Source organism: Biomphalaria glabrata, chromosome 3, assembly GCF_947242115.1.
Source record: "Biomphalaria glabrata chromosome 3, xgBioGlab47.1, whole genome shotgun sequence".
In the NCBI taxonomy this organism is placed as follows: Eukaryota; Metazoa; Mollusca; class Gastropoda; family Planorbidae; genus Biomphalaria; species Biomphalaria glabrata.
In genome coordinates this window covers 7,698,164-7,718,482 of record NC_074713.1, presented here as the reverse complement: position 1 = coordinate 7,718,482, position 20,319 = coordinate 7,698,164, and the positions used below count along the sequence as shown (strand labels likewise).

The 20,319-nt window shown below is 32.1% G+C and overlaps 2 protein-coding genes across 4 annotated transcripts; one reads left to right on the top strand and one right to left on the bottom strand.

Annotated features, from left to right (window-relative positions):
* The first annotated feature begins 1,203 nt into the window (after window positions 1-1,203).
* On the top strand, window positions 1,204-12,096 carry LOC106070214 (epithelial membrane protein 2-like). Of its 2 annotated transcripts, none has more exons than XM_056023250.1 (4): window positions 1,204-1,338; window positions 4,002-4,196; window positions 6,248-6,403; window positions 7,731-12,096. In XM_056023250.1, exons 2-4 carry the CDS (start codon window positions 4,022-4,024, stop codon window positions 8,240-8,242), a joined length of 843 nt encoding a protein of 280 aa, XP_055879225.1. In that variant the 5' UTR covers window positions 1,204-1,338; window positions 4,002-4,021; the 3' UTR covers window positions 8,243-12,096. The 2 variants fall into 2 exon arrangements, with proteins under 2 accessions (XP_055879225.1, XP_013085509.2); XM_013230055.2 differs by having other exon boundaries at window positions 1,243-1,464.
* Window positions 12,097-12,143: 47 nt separating this feature from the next.
* On the bottom strand, window positions 12,144-20,235 carry LOC106070212 (alpha-ketoglutarate-dependent dioxygenase alkB homolog 6-like). 2 transcript variants are annotated; one of them, XM_056023252.1, is made up of 5 exons: window positions 20,070-20,235; window positions 16,504-16,633; window positions 14,168-14,214; window positions 13,294-13,398; window positions 12,144-12,650 (listed from the first exon to the last, which is right to left on the bottom strand). In XM_056023252.1, the coding sequence occupies exons 1-5, from the start codon at window positions 20,097-20,099 to the stop codon at window positions 12,216-12,218; spliced, it is 747 nt and encodes a 248-aa protein (XP_055879227.1). In that variant the 5' UTR covers window positions 20,100-20,235; the 3' UTR covers window positions 12,144-12,215. The 2 variants fall into 2 exon arrangements, with proteins under 2 accessions (XP_055879227.1, XP_055879226.1); XM_056023251.1 differs by lacking the exon at window positions 20,070-20,235 and adding an exon at window positions 17,944-18,009.
* Window positions 20,236-20,319: the final 84 nt, after the last annotated feature.

Below are 20,319 nucleotides of genomic sequence, written 5' to 3'. Positions count from 1 at the left end.
TCATGTGCCCCTGTCTCCCAGGTGCCTGAGTCTATGCTGAACGCCTTCAGCGCTTAGTTGGCCATACAAGAGTCGTTTAGGGATGCGGTGGTCTTCCATTCTGTAGATGTGACCTGCCCATCGCAGCTGGGACTGCATCAGGATTGTGTGGATGCTTTGCAGGCACGCTCTTCGAAGGACTTCAGTATCTGGTATTTTGTCTTGCCATTTGACATTTAGTATTTTTCTCAGACATGTCATATGGAAGTGGTTCAGTTTCTTTGCATGTTTTCTGTACAATGTCCATGTTTCTGAGGCATAGAGCAATGTAGGGAGGATGACGGCTCTATAGACAACTAGCTTTGTGTTTGTGGTGATACCACGTCTGTTCCAGACATTTTTAGACAGTCGGCCATAGGATGCACTGGTCTTGGCGATATGCAGGTCGATTTCACTGTCGATTTTTCCGTTTCTGGAGAGTGTGCTGCCAAGATATGTGAATTTTTCCACTGCGTTTATATCCTGTCCATTTATAGTGATGCTTGGATCCGAGTAGGCTTTCCCAGGAGCAGGTAGATATAAGACTTCAGTCTTGTTTGTATTAATGGTAAGGCCAAAGTCTGAGCATGCTCTTGAGAAGTACCACTGACGATGCTCTGCAGATCATTTTCAGAGCAGGCATTTAGGTCTTACATACAATATCTGATTTTTCTTATGCTTCTCTATTCAATATCAAAATATTTCTACATTTTTTTTTATTTCGGCGCCACCCCCAAAACACAAAAATCCTCACCAAAACATACACGCGCTTTTAATATATAGATCTATATATAGGCCCTTACAAATATTAGGTGTTCTCGAGAAAGTGTGAAAATTTCCGGCTTTTATCTGTTCTTTAAAGTTTTTACATATTTCCCGGCCCCTCCTATACAAACATTATGTCCTGCTCCGTGCAGATGTCTGGTAACCCTACTATGAGTCTAGTTTAGACTAGACAAGTAGGCTACATTTACAAATGATAGACTCTCCAGCTCCACCGATCCGCTTGTAAGCACACAATTTTCAACACCACTGTTAAAAGCACATATTACACATAGTGTACTAGTAACTAGGCTACAACGCTTCGTTGCCTTTTATTGCATCCTTGTGTGACACCTTTTTCTTTTTATTATTTTAGGAAAGAATTGACCTCGAAATGCAAATGTCATGCTAGGTCATCAGCTCTAACCAGGATATTTCCGCATCATTCGCGAGATCGACTTTTGTAGCGGGAAGGGTGGAAGTCGGCTTGTCGCAAATGTGTAGTCGAGATGTCAATGTGTAGATTTACCTGGACAAATCGTATGTAGGACAGGCCAGGTATGGTAAAGGCTTAGGACCATTACCTCAACTATTTCTGACTGTCAGGATATTTTCAACGTGTATCAGATCTATTATAGATGTACAATATGATTTAATCAAATTAAATTACTGGTTTAACAAGAGGTATGGTCTAAAATTATATAGTAGTAAATAGTAATAGTGCAGATATTAATAGTATTAATTTATTAACACAGTAAATTATTTTCCCTTACATTTAATGTAGACTAGTCGTAGTGATCTTCTTATTCTTTGACTTTAAAAAAATATTATATATAGAGAGAGAGACATATAAGATCTATATAAATCATTGTTGTATTGGTAGATCTAGTAGTCTAGATTTAGACAAGATTATCTAGATCTAGGTTCTAACTCTACTCAGGCAGTCTATATAGTATATAGTGAAGTCTAAACTCTATAATACTAATAATAGGCCTATAGTATAGTTATATAATCTTAGTCCTAGATACATCTATAGCTTTTTTTTTTTTAGCACTAGTAGTAACTATAAGTATTAATAATAGCAAGCGTTCATTTTTATTATGCATTGCAAGCTAGATTCTAATTTAATAGTCTACTCATTCAACAGAATCAGTGGATTATATATTATACCAAAAGGTGAAGAGAAAAAGATCTGCATTGATAATCTAATTATTAAGGCCTGCCTACATTGTAACAGCTAACACTGTAACATTTCCCAGACATATATTATATATACATTCTTGGTCTGTTAATTCTAGAATTTGTTATACTCTTGTGTTGAAATAGTTTATAAGCAATATATTGGTTATTTTGGCACTTCAATTTTGATGGACAACATTAAAAAAAAAATAATTATAGTGCTCATCTTATCTCCACACACACACACACCCACACACACAAACATTCATTTTGTTGTGATCACATAAACCATATATTCATGCAACTTTTTCATTGGGAAAGGGGGGGTGGGGGGAAGGAAATATCAGATTATTTATATGAAGTAGTGTTACTATGGAGAGTTATGCACGAAAATAATTATTTAGTGCTTAAAAAGGGAAGGTAGTATATTTTGTGTTATTAAATATTTGTAGTTTAGCTTCAGGCAGTTCCAGAGATCTCTTTATGAAATTAGTCAATGATAGTGGTATTTCACAAATATATTATATTTATTATATTCTATTACTAATTATCTTCTTCGAAGAAGAAGATAATTAAAACACTACTTTATAAAAATTAAGATCTATAGATCAAAATAGAATCACCTTTTATTAAGATTATTAATTATTATTAATTATTATTATTAATCTTGAGTGCTGTATATTATTATTTTTTAAAAATCCATTTATGACCTGCATATATATTTTACACATTTCATGCCTACAAAGTTGTCATCTGCTGAGGAGTTATTAAAGTTTTATTTTCAACATCTGCATCTTGTCTTTTTCAAGGCTTTTATTTGGGTCTCAAATGTCTCACCAGCTGGATTCCAAAATAGCCAATAAAGAAAGGGGCAAAACATTTATATGCATGAGTGTATATATATATATATATATATGTTGCTGTTTCAACTTTTGTAGCCTCAGTTTAGGGGAGTGGCAAGTAGTGGTGGTTAAGCAAACACAGCTTAAATTTTGTTTAAAGGAACTGTCTTCTATCTATATATTAATGTTGATAATAAGTAGCTGTTATTGAAACTGCTGCCAAATCTACACATGATGATTGTTTTGATGATTACTTTCTTGGTAGTGGTCCAGAGATTGAACCTTAAATTGCTCTCACCATACTCTCTCTTCTTGTGGGAAGTTTGGACTAGGATATAATAATTTAATCTTCATTGCTAAAAGATCATTCAAAAGTTATAAAATATATTATAACGTTTCCATATAGAGAATCCTACAAGTCTATAGAAGAGCAGAATTATCTGATACACATTCATTGGAACACTCAACAAAACCTAGAGTGTTCAGAAAGATGCTCCTATATTTTAGATGTTGATTCATTACAAGACATAATAAATTGAGGTTGACCCCCTCCAGAAAAAGTAAATTGGAACCATTGGAATGGCTTTAGAAAATGCAGATGTCTCTCTAATAATTCATTGAATTAGAAATTAAAGCTCTTAAAAAAATCTCACTCACATACATTTTAATTATTACCCCGTCAATCTTTAACAAGGAGAAAATCTTTTTGATTACAATGTATGAGAGCACTTCAAACTTTTTCTTGCTAATTATAGGCTCAAACAAATGAAAATTTTTATTTTTCATGCCTTATGCATTTACTTTATTCAACCAAAATTATAATTGATAGAAATAAAAACAGCATTTAGTATTTATGAATTAGCTCACCACACAATCCCATATAAGTTTATTTAATCCTCAAGTCAACAGATGCCATATTTGTGTGATTGTCTATATCCCTAGATTACTTGATGTCAAGTTCCTTAAACACTATCCAATTACTTTGGACCATCCTATCTTTAGCAATAGTTGTTTGCACTTGAATTCTTTGATCTGAATATGTATATTTATGAGATTCTTTTTTCTGTAATCATCATTTTTTTATTGAAGCTTTGGTTCTTTACTTGTTATATTTAGGCTATGTATATATATATATTTTATAAATGATAAAATGACATAATGTCTGAAACTTGGATGGTCAAATGTTTTGTCTTTTTACAGTATCTGTATTCTGACTAACAATGGCAAGGTCAAAGTGTGATGTATTCTATTGGTTTGGGCTGATTGGATTTATCTCTGGTGCTATTATGATGTTTGTCGGTGTAGGGACAGCATATTGGCTCGTTAACAGAGATTTGACAGTTGGTCTGTTTGTAAGGTGTAATAAAGGCAGTTGCATACCTATAACAGCAACTGGTAAGTAAATCTAACTCAAGCATCTGTTAGAAAACAACAAAAGTGTCATCTAGAAACTTTCATATTCATTTACACTTGATGAACTTAAACTAATACTGATGTTTATTGAACTATGCAAATAGTTTACGAATAAGAATATTTCCTATTGTTTGGGGAACATTTGACTACACTATGAATGTAATGTTGATTGTTGAATGTTTAAAATAAATTTTCCCAAAAAGTCTTCCTTAGTAATAATACATGTACCGCAGTATGTGTTTTTTACAAATTAAAATAACAAATGACTTTGAATAGTGTTAATATAATATAATATGTGCATGTCAATACTGCCTCATTAGCTAATTTAAAAAGTTAAAAAAAATTGTTCAAATGTATGATTCATTAGTTTTAGAGTACAAAGAGATAAATATTCAATAAAACATACTTGGCTTTAGCGTACTGGGTATCAAGATATAGGATTACCAGTATTTTGAAAAATCAAAGGTCGATTATCTATGTATGTATTGGAAAGCCTTTAAAATGTGTTTTAAGAACCTATTCTATGTAAGAGTTTATGTTAGCCTACAGATTATACTTATTCTTTAATTGTTATTATAGAGATCTTAATTTACAGTGCCTAGTGCAACAACAACTCAAGAAACAAAATTAAAAAGAAAAAACAATTTTTAGAAAGATTTGAAATTAAAAAATATATTATCTATGTCTGTTATTAATCATTTAAATGATTTAAATTGGTCTTTAGGGTTTAGGTATTAATACATTGAATGGGTCTCAAGAAATAAATAAAAAAGCAACAGAAAATGTTAAATCATTAAAAGGAAATCTTCATTGAGATCTATTAGTAGAAGAAGATAATGCACATTCAGACAGTAATTAATTTCACATGTTATTAAGCAAAAAAAAAATAAAACAAGAGTATGCCAAATCTTGAGAAGACATTTCTATTCTGATGTATCAGTATTTACTACCATAGTACTATGCTAACATGGTAGCAACATTATATACTGTAGCCATGCTCGAACTTCCTGAAGGAAGCATATACATAGACCCATTAGTAACACCCTGATGGATTTAAAGATTAATATTAAAAATATATTAGATCTGTAATTGCTTGAAATAAGGAAGACAGATCTCAGGGGAGCTACCATCTCCTACCTTAGATATGAGGGCTAGCTGTGAATATCAAATAAAGAGCTGTGGACTAACTGGTTTAAAGTTATGGAGGATTAGGTGGGTTATACCATTGGTAAGGATATTCACTAAAGACAACTAAAAAATCAGGGAAATGATTGAAAATAAGCAATTATAGGGCGCTATAACTCTAAACTTGGGTCAATGAAGCTTGTTAGCTAGGGATATCATATCATTTAATTCATCTATCAGGGACATCTCCAAAACTAAACAAACAATGCCTTGTAGATGATCTTGGATGATCAAAGGCTATGAGAGCATACCCAGCAAAAAAAGCAGACTCAGGTTGGAGTCAGTGGGCATCATTACACATTAACATGCAACCTCATTGAGAATGAAGAAGAATAAAAAAGATGACATATCTTTGAAGCAAAACATGAAGCCAGATCCTTGTATAACTTCATACACAAATAACTAGATTTTAAAGTAATTTCCCCCCTGAAGTACTTTAAGAGATTGAAATGGTAAAAGCAATTAATTAAGTTGAAAATTTTGAAATTCACATTTCTTAGATCTTGGAAAAATGTGGTTATTTCTTTATATACTGGGTACTTATTGACATATGAATGTATTTAACATTCATTTCTATTAATCATCTTAGAAAATTAAAAAAATTGTAAGTAAAAATATGGTTTAGGGGGATAAGGTGGATTAGATTATTTAATATATGGCTAGAAATTAGTTTTACCAAGTCCAACCCATTTGCTGGTTTTTTATCACATTTTAGACAAAACTTTTTTTTTTGCTTTTGTTGCATCACATGTGAAAAAAAAAAAGGAAAAATGGATTCTAATTAATCATTTGTTTGTATCACAGGTCTATAGACCACTTTACATTTTTTTTTACTTTTTGTATCACAGGGGTAGAGACAGTAGCAAAAGCTTTAATTTCCACTGGAGTTGTACTCGGAGCATTAGCCACAACCCTTGCCTTTATGTTCTTGATTAGATTTTCACATATAGCTCAAACTTCAAAGAGAATTCCACTTGCAAGTTGTATTGTAGCACTGATTGGGGGTAAGTAGAATAACCTCAGTTCTATAATGGTAGCCAAAACATGTATGAGAATGTGTTTAATTTTTGTTTCATAGTTCTGTTAGTTGAAAGAGTCAGATTGTGTATTGCTCAGTGTAACCTTAATCTAGTTTTTCCCAAGTTATATGAATGTCAATGCAATAAGGCTTACTCTTCCTCCTACGTTTGTTGTTTTAACCAGTGACAGATACAAATTCTTTTAATCATTATAAAATGAAAGTGATAAGCTGTGGAAAGAGCATAAAGAAATAGTTGTCCTAAGAAAAAGCTGGCTTGACAGCATGAAAGAATGAATCTGCCTCTCTCCTGATATTCTGCTAAACACAGCCTCTCTCTTGATATTCTGCTAAACACAGCTGCTTATTGGAAATGAAAAGAGTGGTAGGGATTCAGTTGCAGCACCCTTATGATAAATGATGATGATAATTAGGTCCGAGTACACTGATTATGAAAGTGGATTTTTTTACATACAAGTAACTGTGATGATGCAGCTGTTAGATATTTTGCCACAGATGTATGGTTGTGGTGGATGGCCCATCTTTTTTTTTTTTTCATTCGCTTCAATTTCTTTTTACTTTTTATATTTTTTATATTCTGGTATTTAAAAATGTCTAAATCCACATAAGAATTTAAAAAATTGGTTTATGTTTACCTAAAAAAGCAGAATATGTTTAAATGAACAAAAAATGCTATCTGAACCTTGAAAAAAATATATTTATTGTAATATTTGCACCTAATTTAATGATTTATCTAAATTCAGGCATCCATTTTTGTGTGAAAACAGTTTATAACTGTTAAATTGACTTTAAATAATGTAAAAGTAGGCAAATCCATCTGGGTTTTATTGTTTGTGCAGGTGTCGTAATATAATACTAAGTGTTCTTGATAAAACGCTAATGATGAGTGCTTCTGTTTTGCCTCTCTGTTTTGAGCTATCTAATAACAATTGCCTTTGGCACTCAGCCAATCTTCATTTTAAAAAAAATAAGCATTACATCTAAGCAAAACACATATCAGTTTTAAAAAATCAATATTAATAAGGCGAGTCCGAGGATTAATGAGGAATGCAAGTATTTCCCATGGCTATGCAGCCCCAGCTGAGACCTACATATTTTGCCACATTCGGACAAGCTTAACAATAATTTATAAACAACACATTTTTAGAGCAAACAATTTATATGATAGCACACAAACTATACCACAGTTTCTCTTTAACATTACAAATGTAAATATATGCTTAAATGTTGCATACCATGATAATACAATATATAGTATACACCTGGATAATAATTTTTTTTTTCTTTCACAGGTATACTTGGAATCTCAGGAGTGATAGTCTATTCCATGGGAATAGATGCATTGAACTTTGTACGCCTTGAAAGCGCTTATGCTGTACAATATGGTTATTCCTTTGCATTAAGTATTGCAGGCTCTGTTCTACTTATTGTATCGGGCTCTTTTATATGGTTTGGAACTTGCAGAATATTTAAAACTGCTGCACTTCAGCAGCGGTCAGGAATTGACTTTAGATCATCAAGCATTGATCCTCATCAAGACTGCTTGGAGATTTCAAGATATGCACCACCTTCATATGAGACTGTTTGCAATGTTGGCGGCTCAGACCCAAAACTATTTCCCCCGCCACCTGATTATTATGAACTAATGCAATTACCGAGGCCTTCACCTTCACAGTCACAGATGAACATTTTACCACCACCATCGTACAGTGGTGATCTCAACTCTGAAGAGGTTTCACCACCTCCACCTTACAATGCCAGTGAAGTGAATGTTAGTTCCTCCCATGAAAGCAGAAATGATTAAACCATAGTCTGCACACATATCTAGATCTAAAGCTTTTATGTTGTTGGATGAATTTTGATTGCTTTTTTTTTGCTGTGCACACCAAAGTATATTTTCAGAAACCACAGCAAAAACACTGAAGAATGTTGATCCAATCAGCTGGCAGCAATCTAATGAATCTGTGATTTAAATTAGAAGATTGTCCACATGATTTTTTTTTATTGTTCTAAATAACCTTGTTTCTTTGAAAATTTAAGAGCAACATTGAATGACAAATTTACTTTTTTTTCATTATGAGAATTGTGTTTCCTGATACTAATGATGAATTTGTTTTTCTGTATACTTGTGTGATTATATATATATATATGAATTGAACTGTAAATTATATGTACACTAATTTGTTTAATTCATATCATGAATTAATATTTTATTTATTTTGAGTCAATGCTACTTCTGTGGGATTATGTGTACTGAACAACTTGGTTTATTGATTACAAAATGGAGTATGAAAGATTTATCATACAATATGTTTAAAAAAGAATCATATAACATTGTAATGAAAAGTCATATGAGTTTTGTTTGAAGGGTTCTTGCTTTATCTGAAGAATATAATTTATTTTTCCTCCTGGCCAACAGTCTTTGAATAGTTTGTAATTTCCTCATGGATAATAAAAATTATTATTATTATTATTAACCTACAAAATTGTGGCGTTTCCTTATCAATTATGCTTTCTTGGGAATCATTATTTTAGTTTAAATTTTAAAATGGTAGATACCTTTTGGATTATTTCTGTCAAATATATCTCAAATAATTATTCATAGATCATACTTTTTTTATGCAGTTAAAAAGCCATATACATTTTTTGATGATTAATGTTGTTAAAATATTTAAGTCACATTTCTTATTTTCAGTAGAGTTTGGTGTTTCTTGTTAATTAAATATATTTTTTTTAATCTTACAATGTGATGCACAACAGCCAAATCAAAATCATATAAAAAGGCCAACCCTGATTCTCATGCATAGTTCATCCATTGTAATGACCACCTTTCCCATCCAGGGTGCTGAGGGCTTGACTCTGCATGTGAGGCCTACGTGAACCCAGATTATGTTCAGCTTCACACTGGGCAAGGTTTTCTAGCTGGAGCTTGTGTAATTGACTTAATATTCTGCTCTGGTGCTTTCTTTCTTTTGCCAAGGCTGTTTTCTTGTCCTCAATGATTTTTGCACCAGTGCCATGAAGCTCTATGTTCGGCTCTCAGAGACATTTTGAGGGTGTCCCTGATTTGTTTTCTTGATCCACCTTGAATTCACATTTCCTTCTGTTAGCTGGTCACAAAATAGCCTTTTTGGATGTCCAGTCTTCTGATGAGACTGCATTGAGATAGTGTGTGGAGGACTTGAGTGTCAGGATCTTGTCTTGCCTCTTAAGTTTCAGAATATTTCTAAGGCAGAACATGTGAAAGTTGTTAAGCTTCTTTGCATGTCTTCTATATTATATCTAAGGGGCCTAGAGCAATGTCAAAATTATGACAGCCCCACTGTCATATGGTTCATATTAGTAATATATGCTAGATAGAGTTCATGTTATTATTTTTATAAAATAATATTCCTAATTAAAATTGGTTTCTCTTTAAGAAATCTTAAGTGTCTTAAGTAAAAAAGTATAATCTTAAATAAATATTATATCTTTTTTTTATCCCCTCCTATTAAGTTAGTTATTTTTCATTTTCTTTAAACATTTGTTTTTCCTTTGCTTCAACTAATTCAACATGTTGGGGGCTAATTTAAGATCTTTTCTTCAAGTCCATTCTTCCTCTTCATCGTTCTTATTGCTAAGTTGGAGTGTTCAGGTGACTAGACCAATACATGAGATGAACTGCGCAGTGGTTTCCAAATCAGGGAGCTCTCCATATAGTTTTCTTTCTATTGGGGTGATTTGGGGCCAATGTCTTATACGGGCCTCTTGGTAGAGAGAGCAGTTTTGGAGGACGTGGTCGGCATTTTCTGGTGATACTCCACATGGGCAGATTTCACTGGTTCCAATTTTGAGCTTCTGGAACATGTGTTGTCGCATTCTGTTGTGACCGGTCCTGAGTCGAAAGATTAGACGTTGGTCTTGTCAGGATAGCTTATAGTAAGCATCATCTTTCTTGTGATTTGGATGGGAGCTCGTCCATTTCTCATTTATTTTATCTACAATTAATTTCTTCATTTCTTCTGGATAGAGTGCAGAGTTTACTTCAAGTCCAGATTGATTATATCTTTTAAAGAAATCCTATTTTTCCATATGAGACATTAAGCAAGTAACCTTTTTTTTTATCAAGTAAAGGCTATGTTCATCAGGTGCAAGCAAAAACAGAATAGGTTACAATACACTAGTTTACATGTACATTTCCATTCTCAACAGTATAAAAGCTCAATGGGATGGCTCAACATTGAAGCACAATTTGAATATGCCTAATTGTTATAGCACAAACATTTTCTGATACTCTTACAAGATTTTTTTGTTTAAAGAAATACTTTCTGTAACTCACAAGTTACAAGAGTTTTTAACTGCAACACTGGCCATTGAGTTTTTGTTACTATTTATGTGGTGTAGTATAATTTAAAAAAAAATGCAGTTGTTGGATTCTCATAAAATCTACATATGTTGTTGTTGTTTTTTTATTAAACCCTCACCACCTTTCACTTTATATGTACTTACGGCTTATTTTTTAAATTTGAAATATTTCTAATATTTCTTTAGCTGATCTAGACAGTAACATCTAGTGCTCTGATAAACCTTTCTTTTTATATTTGTATTTAATAATAATTATAAAACAACATACCGGTATCTTCTCTTTTTATTGAAGGTATTTTTACATGCAATTTAAAATCAATCTCTGCAGTATCATCTGAACAAGCTTTGTGAGTTACTTGTATCACATTTTAAGAGAGGACATTTCATATAGACCTAGCACTTTACTGAATGGCTGTATCAATAAAGTAATTTGAATCTAAACAAATTGAGACTTTTGTGAACAAAGTAATTTTTTTTAATGAAATAAATAATGTTTTGATAATAGTGTTTGTTCTCATAGCTGATAAAGTTAAGTATCCCCTTTCAGACCTTATGATCTATCAATGGTGCAGATGATGTATAGACCCACAATTAACGAGGGTTTCATATGGCCAGCACAGTGACCAACCACCTTTTTTTCTCCCCAACTAATGACAGGTACCATTAGAGTTGGGTGGAATCAGTATCCTTGTATTATATGCAATGTTTTATCTTGCATGTACATAGACACCTTCTGCATTTGTGTTAATACTTTGTTTTTTTTCTTTTATGTACATAGAATTCAGTTTATCTGTGAGCTACCTAGTACTACTGGGTATCACAATTTCTAAGTGATGCCCAATAATCTTGTTCAAAAAAGTACACAATCTTTTAAGTGTTAAATAATTGAAAGTAAAATTATTGTAAAAATGTATTTAATGCTTTTTGAAAGTTAATGTAATGTGAAGCATTATTTAAATGACTCCAGTTAATTTATTATTTCTTCGAGGATTACAGTCAGAAAACATCATCTAAGCCACCACCTCCCCCAAAAGATAAACATTCTTTTTCTGATTACTGAGCAATGCTAAAGGCCGAAATTGGTGACATTTGACATGAACTAAACTAATTATCTGATTTTTCATTTTAATTACTATCAAGTTCAGGTGTATTCATAAATGACTTTCTATTGATGTTATTTCTGTTTCAACTATGTATGATATGTAAATATTTGAAATTCTGTACAGATTAATACATCTTTTGTTTACATAAAAGATACATTCCAAAATGCTACCTTTCAAGCTGAATATTAAACAAGATTTCTTGAACAAATAATGTTGTACTTTTTTTAAGTACCAGGTACACATTCAACAAGACAACTGTAACTAAAAATAATAAACCTTTAATTCTGTTAGTAACACAAATAATAATTCAATTTACTGATCATGCTCACATCATTTTTTACCCAACACAAGTTTTGCTTTCAATACTTTTGGAACATAGCGGAATGTTAAGGATACCCTTGTCTTTCTGTCTAGAGTGTCTCCAATGGCATAAGGTGTTGTGCTAAGATTAACAACCTTGTCAGTTACAATGTCTGATTTCTTCTCAGCAATGCCATGCAAATAAATTTTGTACATATCATCACAAACCATAATTAAGCTTCTTGGTTCCAGAAGAACAGATAAGAAATAACGTTTCTCAAATGAAGATTCATCATTGAAAGATTTTTGTTTTGATTCATTGTGATCACACACTGTCACATTGGTGTTTATATTTTGAGGCTGGTCATCCTGACCATCAATAGGTGTATAAAAATCTAAAAAAGTGTGGGACCCCAAATTGACAGTAGTTACAACTGGGTAAAAAAGAGGCCCATCTTCATGGGGCTTGCATATGTGGAAAAATACAAAAAAATATATAAATAGTAGTCACTGAAAAAGATAATTAGATATGCTCGTAATTATGATAAAATGATGATGATAACAAGAAAAATATAGCTTTATCATTGTTTTCTAAGGTATTTGTAAAATAACACAAAATGATGAATGCAAATATCAGTTAAGGTAGTAATAAAACTGTCATTATTGTTCAACTTTTTGTGTGTGTGTGAGGAAAACAGAAAAATCTTTTGTCCTAATTTATTGGAATGTGTAGTATAAAAAAATACTTTTTATTTACTTTTGTAAATTTACAACTAGAGTTTCATATTTATCTAGATGTGCTTACCAAGAGCCCAAGATGAGATTATATGACCCAAATCTTGGTCTTATTTAACAACAAGAAAGGTGAATGAAAATAAAAAGATCAACACATTTCTATGGACAGTTTATAAAGACAAACTGACATACTTAGTGATAAAACATTAGAAGCTCTGTAAAATAATGTACACTAAGAAGCTTGCAATAACATTTTTGTGACTTCTGATGACAATTTGTAAGGAGAACAATTTCCCATTCAAAAGTTTTTGTTTGCTAGTTTTGAAAGATTGTTTCAGTTAAAATGCCAATTTTCATTAAAAGATAATCTTACCATAATTCCTTGGCCTGGTAAATATTCATTAACCAATACATGATTTGGTTTCTTATCTTCAAAGATGCTGAAACTTCCAATTTTGTCAGCATAGGTCTTCAGCCACTGTATTAAATGAAATTTGTAATGTATAATAGTAATCTTAGTGTACTAAATCTTGCAATATTTAACTACATTATCACATGGATACATGTAGGATGTAATTATCTTCTCTTTTGAAGATAAAATTTAGCTATATTAAAGAAAAATAGAAAAATCTGAGATCTCTAAGACTATTTAAATGTGAAATGTGCAATTTTATTTTAATTCAAAGATGAACCAAAATACATTTTGACCTAGTAAATTTGACATTATTGCATCATGGCAAGGGATTTATCTCTGAAAACTTAGTAATAGAATTTGCAATCAACACTATAAACTATAATATGATGGAACTTTATGCACAACTATCAATTCTGTTAAAATTGGTAAGCCAGTATCACATTATTGCTGTCACGAGTATGGAAAGCGTGGTCGAGAAGCCAAGTATGCTAAAACATTGGCTTGGCTTGGCTACCTATGAAGGGGGGTTTGAGGTTCGACACCCGACTCAAGCAGAGTTGTGATTACTGAGTGCTAAGCGCAGCACGGAAAACCTTCTCCCAGATACCCCCTTCCCACCACTGGTCCACAAATGAGATTGGACCATAAGTAGTGCTATATAAAAGTCATAATTTATCTCATCAATGAGTCTAGATAAAATTATGGAGACCATTACAGAATAGAATTATATTGGTGTACAATAAGTGAAAGATACAAGGAATAGTCCACAATTTAAAAAAATGCATTTTAAAATAAAAAGATAAGCTCTTGTTTAAAAAAAAAATCTACTCACAGGGGGTAAATCCTCAACAACCATTCCTTTATTGTGAGGGAGGCCACCTGATAATGTAGTAGAGGTAAAACGGTGATACAATAATGTTTTTAGAAAACCAAAATTAATATTTACTTATCTGCCTTTATTGCAAATGTAAAAAAAAAAAATTAGCCTGTAATTAGCATATCTCTGTGGGATTGTAATAAGGTGTAGCAATAATTTAAAAATCTGAACATACCAGTGTGTGAACGGACTTAAAATATTTTATTAACATGATGAACTAAGTTAAAAACAATCTTATTTGCGATGAAACATTTCTAACATTTTAAGTCTCAGTGCAAGCTGACTGCTGGAAAACATACATTCTATCAACATAACAATTCAACAATTGTTGTAGCTATCTATTCAGTCATATAAGATTTCATAACAGGAGAATCACTATTATGCATTCTTTCAATCTGACATCTTGGATTAATAAAGCAATATGTGAACATTGAGCTTCCTTTCTGTGATTCTAAAATTAAGGAGGTTTCCACTCATCTATGTAGTAATTGGGGTACTATTGATCTTCTTGTTATACCAATACAACAATGAAATGCATAGAATGCATATCCATAATAATAATAATAATGTAATGTATAGAGTGTTGTTAAAAAACATAATTTAGACTCTAAGTGCTATAAGAACATAAACATAAAAACAAGAGTTTAAATGGAAAACTAATCTTAATACATTTGGAATGGGTAGGTCTTGATGTTTTTCTTGAATGTAATTAAGTATGTGGTTTGTATGAGCTCAATGGGGAGCGAGTTCCAAACATTTGGTCCATCCACTGAAAATATCCTACCTTTCAGGGAAAAAAGTGGCACAACTATGAGCGCTGAGTCATTGGAGTGCAGGGCTACCTGGGCAACACATGGAGTGATCAGTTCACGTTTTAGTAGATGCACTGATAACAAAGTGTGGCCACCCTGTTGTCGATTCTTACATTCACAGGAAGCCAATAGAATGTACATAGGAGAGCAGTAGCAGAATCATGTCTTGTTTGGCATAGAACTAACCATGCAGCGCTGTTCTGAATTCACTGAAGCTTAGCGACTTTGAGATCAGGCATGGCATTCCAGTAGTCAAGGTGGTGGAGTATGAATGCCACGTCTAGCTTTTTTGTTGACTGTTGTCAAGTATGGCCAGATTTATCCTAATCTGCACAGCTGCAGATAGAGACCCTTGCAGATGACTTATGTGTGTGTCAAAAGACAGATTAGGGACTACATGAACAAAGTTTATGATGATAAAAGAATCTGTACTCTCCACATGATGATACATACATATTAAACATAAATGAACAGCAGCACCAGAGACCAAGTTTTTAAATGAGAGAAAGTAATGAATTAAAATGCAACCAAAATAAGGGACTGCGCCGACCAAGCCTTGAACCAGTGACCCTGGAAACGACAACACCGCCTAGCAATAACGCACTAAGCGAACTTAACCTCTAGACCATCAGAATGACAAAAAAAAACATTCTACTGGTCCAGAGTCATTTCGCCTGTATGCAAATTACCACCCCAGTGGTCAATGGTCACATACCCTAGATAGCTCCTCCCCCACCTCCCAGTCGATGCAGTCCCTTATTTTCGTCACATTTTAACTCACTACTTTCTCTCATTTAAAAACTTGGCCCCTGGTGCTGCTGTTCATTTATGTTTAATATGTATGTATCATCATTTGTTTCAGCATCTAGCTTCACTTCTATGCTTACTCTCCACATGAAGAATAATTTTTGCTTCAAGAACCAATTTTAATTACTTGTCTTATCTTCATTCATTTTGGGTTTATTCTCTACCATACAGTAGCTTACCCTTGAACAGATTACACAACACCTCAGATAGAACTGAGGAATTGTAGAGTCATTGGCAAAGAATTGTTATAAAGTATCAGTTAGCTGCTAGACACAATTGAATTGATATGAGTGCATATAGTGAACAATACTGGCCAAGAATCAATACTTGGGGTATTATGTATTTTACAATTAATTTTAGTGAGACTGTCTTAAGTTAAGATTTAAGAAAGATAGTTTCATCTATAAGCTTAATTGAATTCATTGTGGCATAGTTTTTACTATAAGCTAAATTCGATCGACCGTTTATTTTCCATTTTGTTTGAAGGCATCAAGACCCAAATCTTCTATGTTTTAATTTTTGTCCAGGTGGGTTTGACTATGTTCAATGTATATATAACCTTGTAGCAGTAAATCTTTATAATAGAAAAAAAAACTACAATTAGAAACTTTTAATAGATTTTCAATGAGAAATATATCAATATCAATGAAAACATATAAACACATCAGGTACCCCAGTTTTGAAGTTTTCTGTGAGATAGCTGTGTCCACTTGGGCTTTGGAGCAGAATAAACTTTATTCAGCAAACATTCTTCTTCTTCTTGACTTATGAAATTTGGTATATAATATAAGGAAGGTGGTGACTGAAAAACAAATTTGTATTTTTTTTGTCAGTATTCTATTTAAAGGCAGTATAAAATACATTAATATTTTATTAAACCAACATATAAGAGTAGTTTGTTAGTATGTTTTAATACATGTTCATGATTATAATAGAATAAGTAGGTTTTGTTTGTGCAGGCACAATTTCACTTTTTTTTTTTTTTGTTCATTTAAACATTAATGGCATATTTTACTAGATCTAGAATCTATCTAGATTATTCCAGAACTTATATAGAATAACTATTTCAGCCCATTAAACCTTATACAAATTTCAAATTCCTGAAAAATGCTGTACATTTTAGATCTATCTATATCTTTCAGATGCTCAGTGATATGCCTTATTGTACTAACTTAATGAATTCAAACTTAGCCTGCTGTCCTGCAGGTGTTTCAGGCCAGAATGAAATAAGCTTAATTTATGAAAGAAGTGTGAAATTTACATGTCTAAAGATTCTAGATCTACATTCCTCCCTTTTCAAGATCTAGACTATTAACAGTATTAGTTTAAGTATTATAAGTATAACTATTTTATTATTAGACCAAAGACGGTGTACATAAATGCTAATAGATATCTAGATCTCTAGATATAATAATATTATATTAACATATGTAGATATAGATTATTCTAGATACCAGTATATGTAAAATGTCTAAAATCATAATTTATAACTTAATAATTCAGTATTACTATACTTAGTAGATACTATCTATCTATCTATATATATATATATATATATATATATATATATATATATATATATATAATTCTCTTCATGGCTCAAGAGTTTGGACAAGAAGTAGAGGAAAGATCACTCTTTTATTTCTGCAAGTTGGACTAGAGTTACCCTACGAAAAGAAAAAGAGGAGGGAGGGAGAACAAGTAGCATTCACCCTTCACAAAATAACAGGGCCGGACTTAACAGTTGTGACCAAGAAGCCATGGAAAGATCATTCTTTTTTATTTCTACCCCCACGTAGTTTTAGCGGCAAAAAAAAGAGGGGGGAGGAGAACAAGTAATCTACTCTGTATTCACCCATCACTAAATAGCAGGGCTGGACTCAACCGTTGTTGGGCCCTATGCGAAACGGATTTCACAGGGCCAAGTTTGGGTAGGGATGCAGATAATAAGTGAAATTTAAGAGTTTGTAAAAGAAAATAAATTTGTCTTCGCATTTTATTCATTCTTTACTACGTACAGAGCTACTTTATGAGCCTTGCATGTAGCGAAGTCATACAGTATATCATAAAATTTTATTTCCTACATAGATCATGCTCAATAGCAAGAATTACCAAATGTTTCAATCTATCTACGAGAATTGTTGACCTCAAGTAATTCTTCATTAGTTTGAGGCACTAGAAGCTTCTTTCACCAGATTACACAATTATGGGTAATGCATAATGCCGTTTTTATTTATCGCTCGTAGGATTGGCGTTTTCCATATTGAATGACACCCCAAAATGACAATTTTCGTCTATATATTTCTTGAGATTTGTATGAGTTTTCAAAAGATTTTTTATAATTTCCGATTTTCATTACTTTTTCATATATTTTGCAATTTCAGGAGATTTCCAGGAGCTCCTGGTAAATCAGGTGGCCGTGGGAAATCTGTTATAAGTTATAAAATGATTTAATTTAATAATTTACACCTAGAATTAGCGCTGGTCCTATGAAAGTGTGGGGCCCACTGCAGTCGCATAGGTTGCATTGGCCTAAGGCCGGCCCTGCAAAATAACTGCGTATGCTATGCAGAGGGTCGACTTATAATATTAAAATTACTATTACTAATACTTTCAGTCAGATTGTTACAAGGTCATCTGTCATCATCGAGAAGTACATAGAAGTCTAACTCATAAAGCACTGGTTGTAAGTGTGTATGTGTTTTGTGTGTTTGCATCTATATAGTTATTGTTACAGTAGTTATGCTGAGGTGGTCACTTGTAGTCAATCTGAATTTCTATTTGATTGGACTAATAAAAATGATATTTTCTTATGTTATAATATATAATTTACCATCACTTTTCTATCAATGTGTCATAAATTAAATAGGTATTAATGTAGGTGGTCAGATATGCAGAATCAGGTTTCAATATCCTTTGAAGAATATGCACACAAAAAATGTGTTAGTAGAATATGAGCATAACTTAGTAAAGTGGATCTACAATGTCTAAACAAAAATAGATCTACTAGTAGCTAAGTTACTATATAGATATAGAATAATATACATTTTAGAATACATATAGCTATCTAATCTAGGTCTAATAATATATGATTTCAATTTCATGGTAATGCTAATAGTGAGGTAATCATATTTAGACCTAGATTATCTAGCTAGCTAGCTAGATTCTAAAATCTATAAATACAGTATACATAAGCTACTAGATCTAGTAGATCTAGATAATCATAATGTAGAATGTGAAATAAAAAATTTATCTTTGAAAAAAATGTTTTCGTTAGTACATCATTAAAATACTTTAACAGAACTTTCCAATGGTGTATGAATTATGACTGTATGTTTAACAGTTAGAAAGTTTTTTTTTTTTTTTGTGGCGTTTGACCTAATATCAATTGACATAGAACAAGAGAGAGGAGAGACACACCCCCAGCTCAAAAGTTTAAAAGGAGTTTCGTAGACGATAGATCTACATTTTAAATAAGAAATTTAGTATTAGTAGTAAATTTCTAGCTCACAAAGCTGATTTCATTTATATTTATGAACTTGACTTGTTTATAATGTAAATATTGAAGGAAATAAACAAATTATCATGTCTTGCGCTTCAAGGAATGTCAGAGAGGTTTGGACTAAATGGCGGTGTTGTGATGGCAGAAAATAAAAAAATATTTTAAAAGTGGGATCAAAATCGTCTGAAACTTTTTTTTTTTCAATTGCGCTTTTAAGTTTGTGCATCATTTTCTACTCCATGTGATTGTAGATTCACTTTACTAAATTATTTATTACTTTAAGTACTTTAACTATTCTAAGTAACTAGAATACTAGATTTAACTATATAATAATATAATACTACTAATACTGTCTATACTACTACTGTAGTACTACTAGCACTAAAAACTTAAAAAAGTATTAGTAATTAGTAACTAGATTACTAGATTATAGATCTAGATAGTAGATCTACAGTACAGTACTACAGACACGTCACACTTGACTTCACTTGACACTAACTCAGTATCTGACTAAGTCTAAAGTCTAAGTGAGTCTAAGTCTAAGACTAACTTCATAAGTCTAAGTCTAACTAGTCTAAGACTAAGACGACTACTAAGACAGTCACAGTACACTCTGTCAGTACAGGTAACAGTAGTAACAGGGCTAACACAGGTGACAGGGGCCTGAGGGGCTGAGGACCATAAATTCATAATATAAAATAATCATAATTCTACTATTGACAAGTATTGAACTAACATTTGAAATTCTGTAAATTTCGCAATTCATTTTGAATTTGTTTTTACAGCTCTACAATAAAAAGAAATCTAGATCGAGATCTAAGTCTAATACATCATATTAGTCATATAATTTTGAAGGAGGCCAACCATGGAACTATTCCATGGGCCAACAACAACAAACTGAATAATCTTGAATGACTTCCCTTAGTATGAAAGCCTGATCTATATCATATATATTAAATATATATAGGTCTGTGTAATGTGAAACA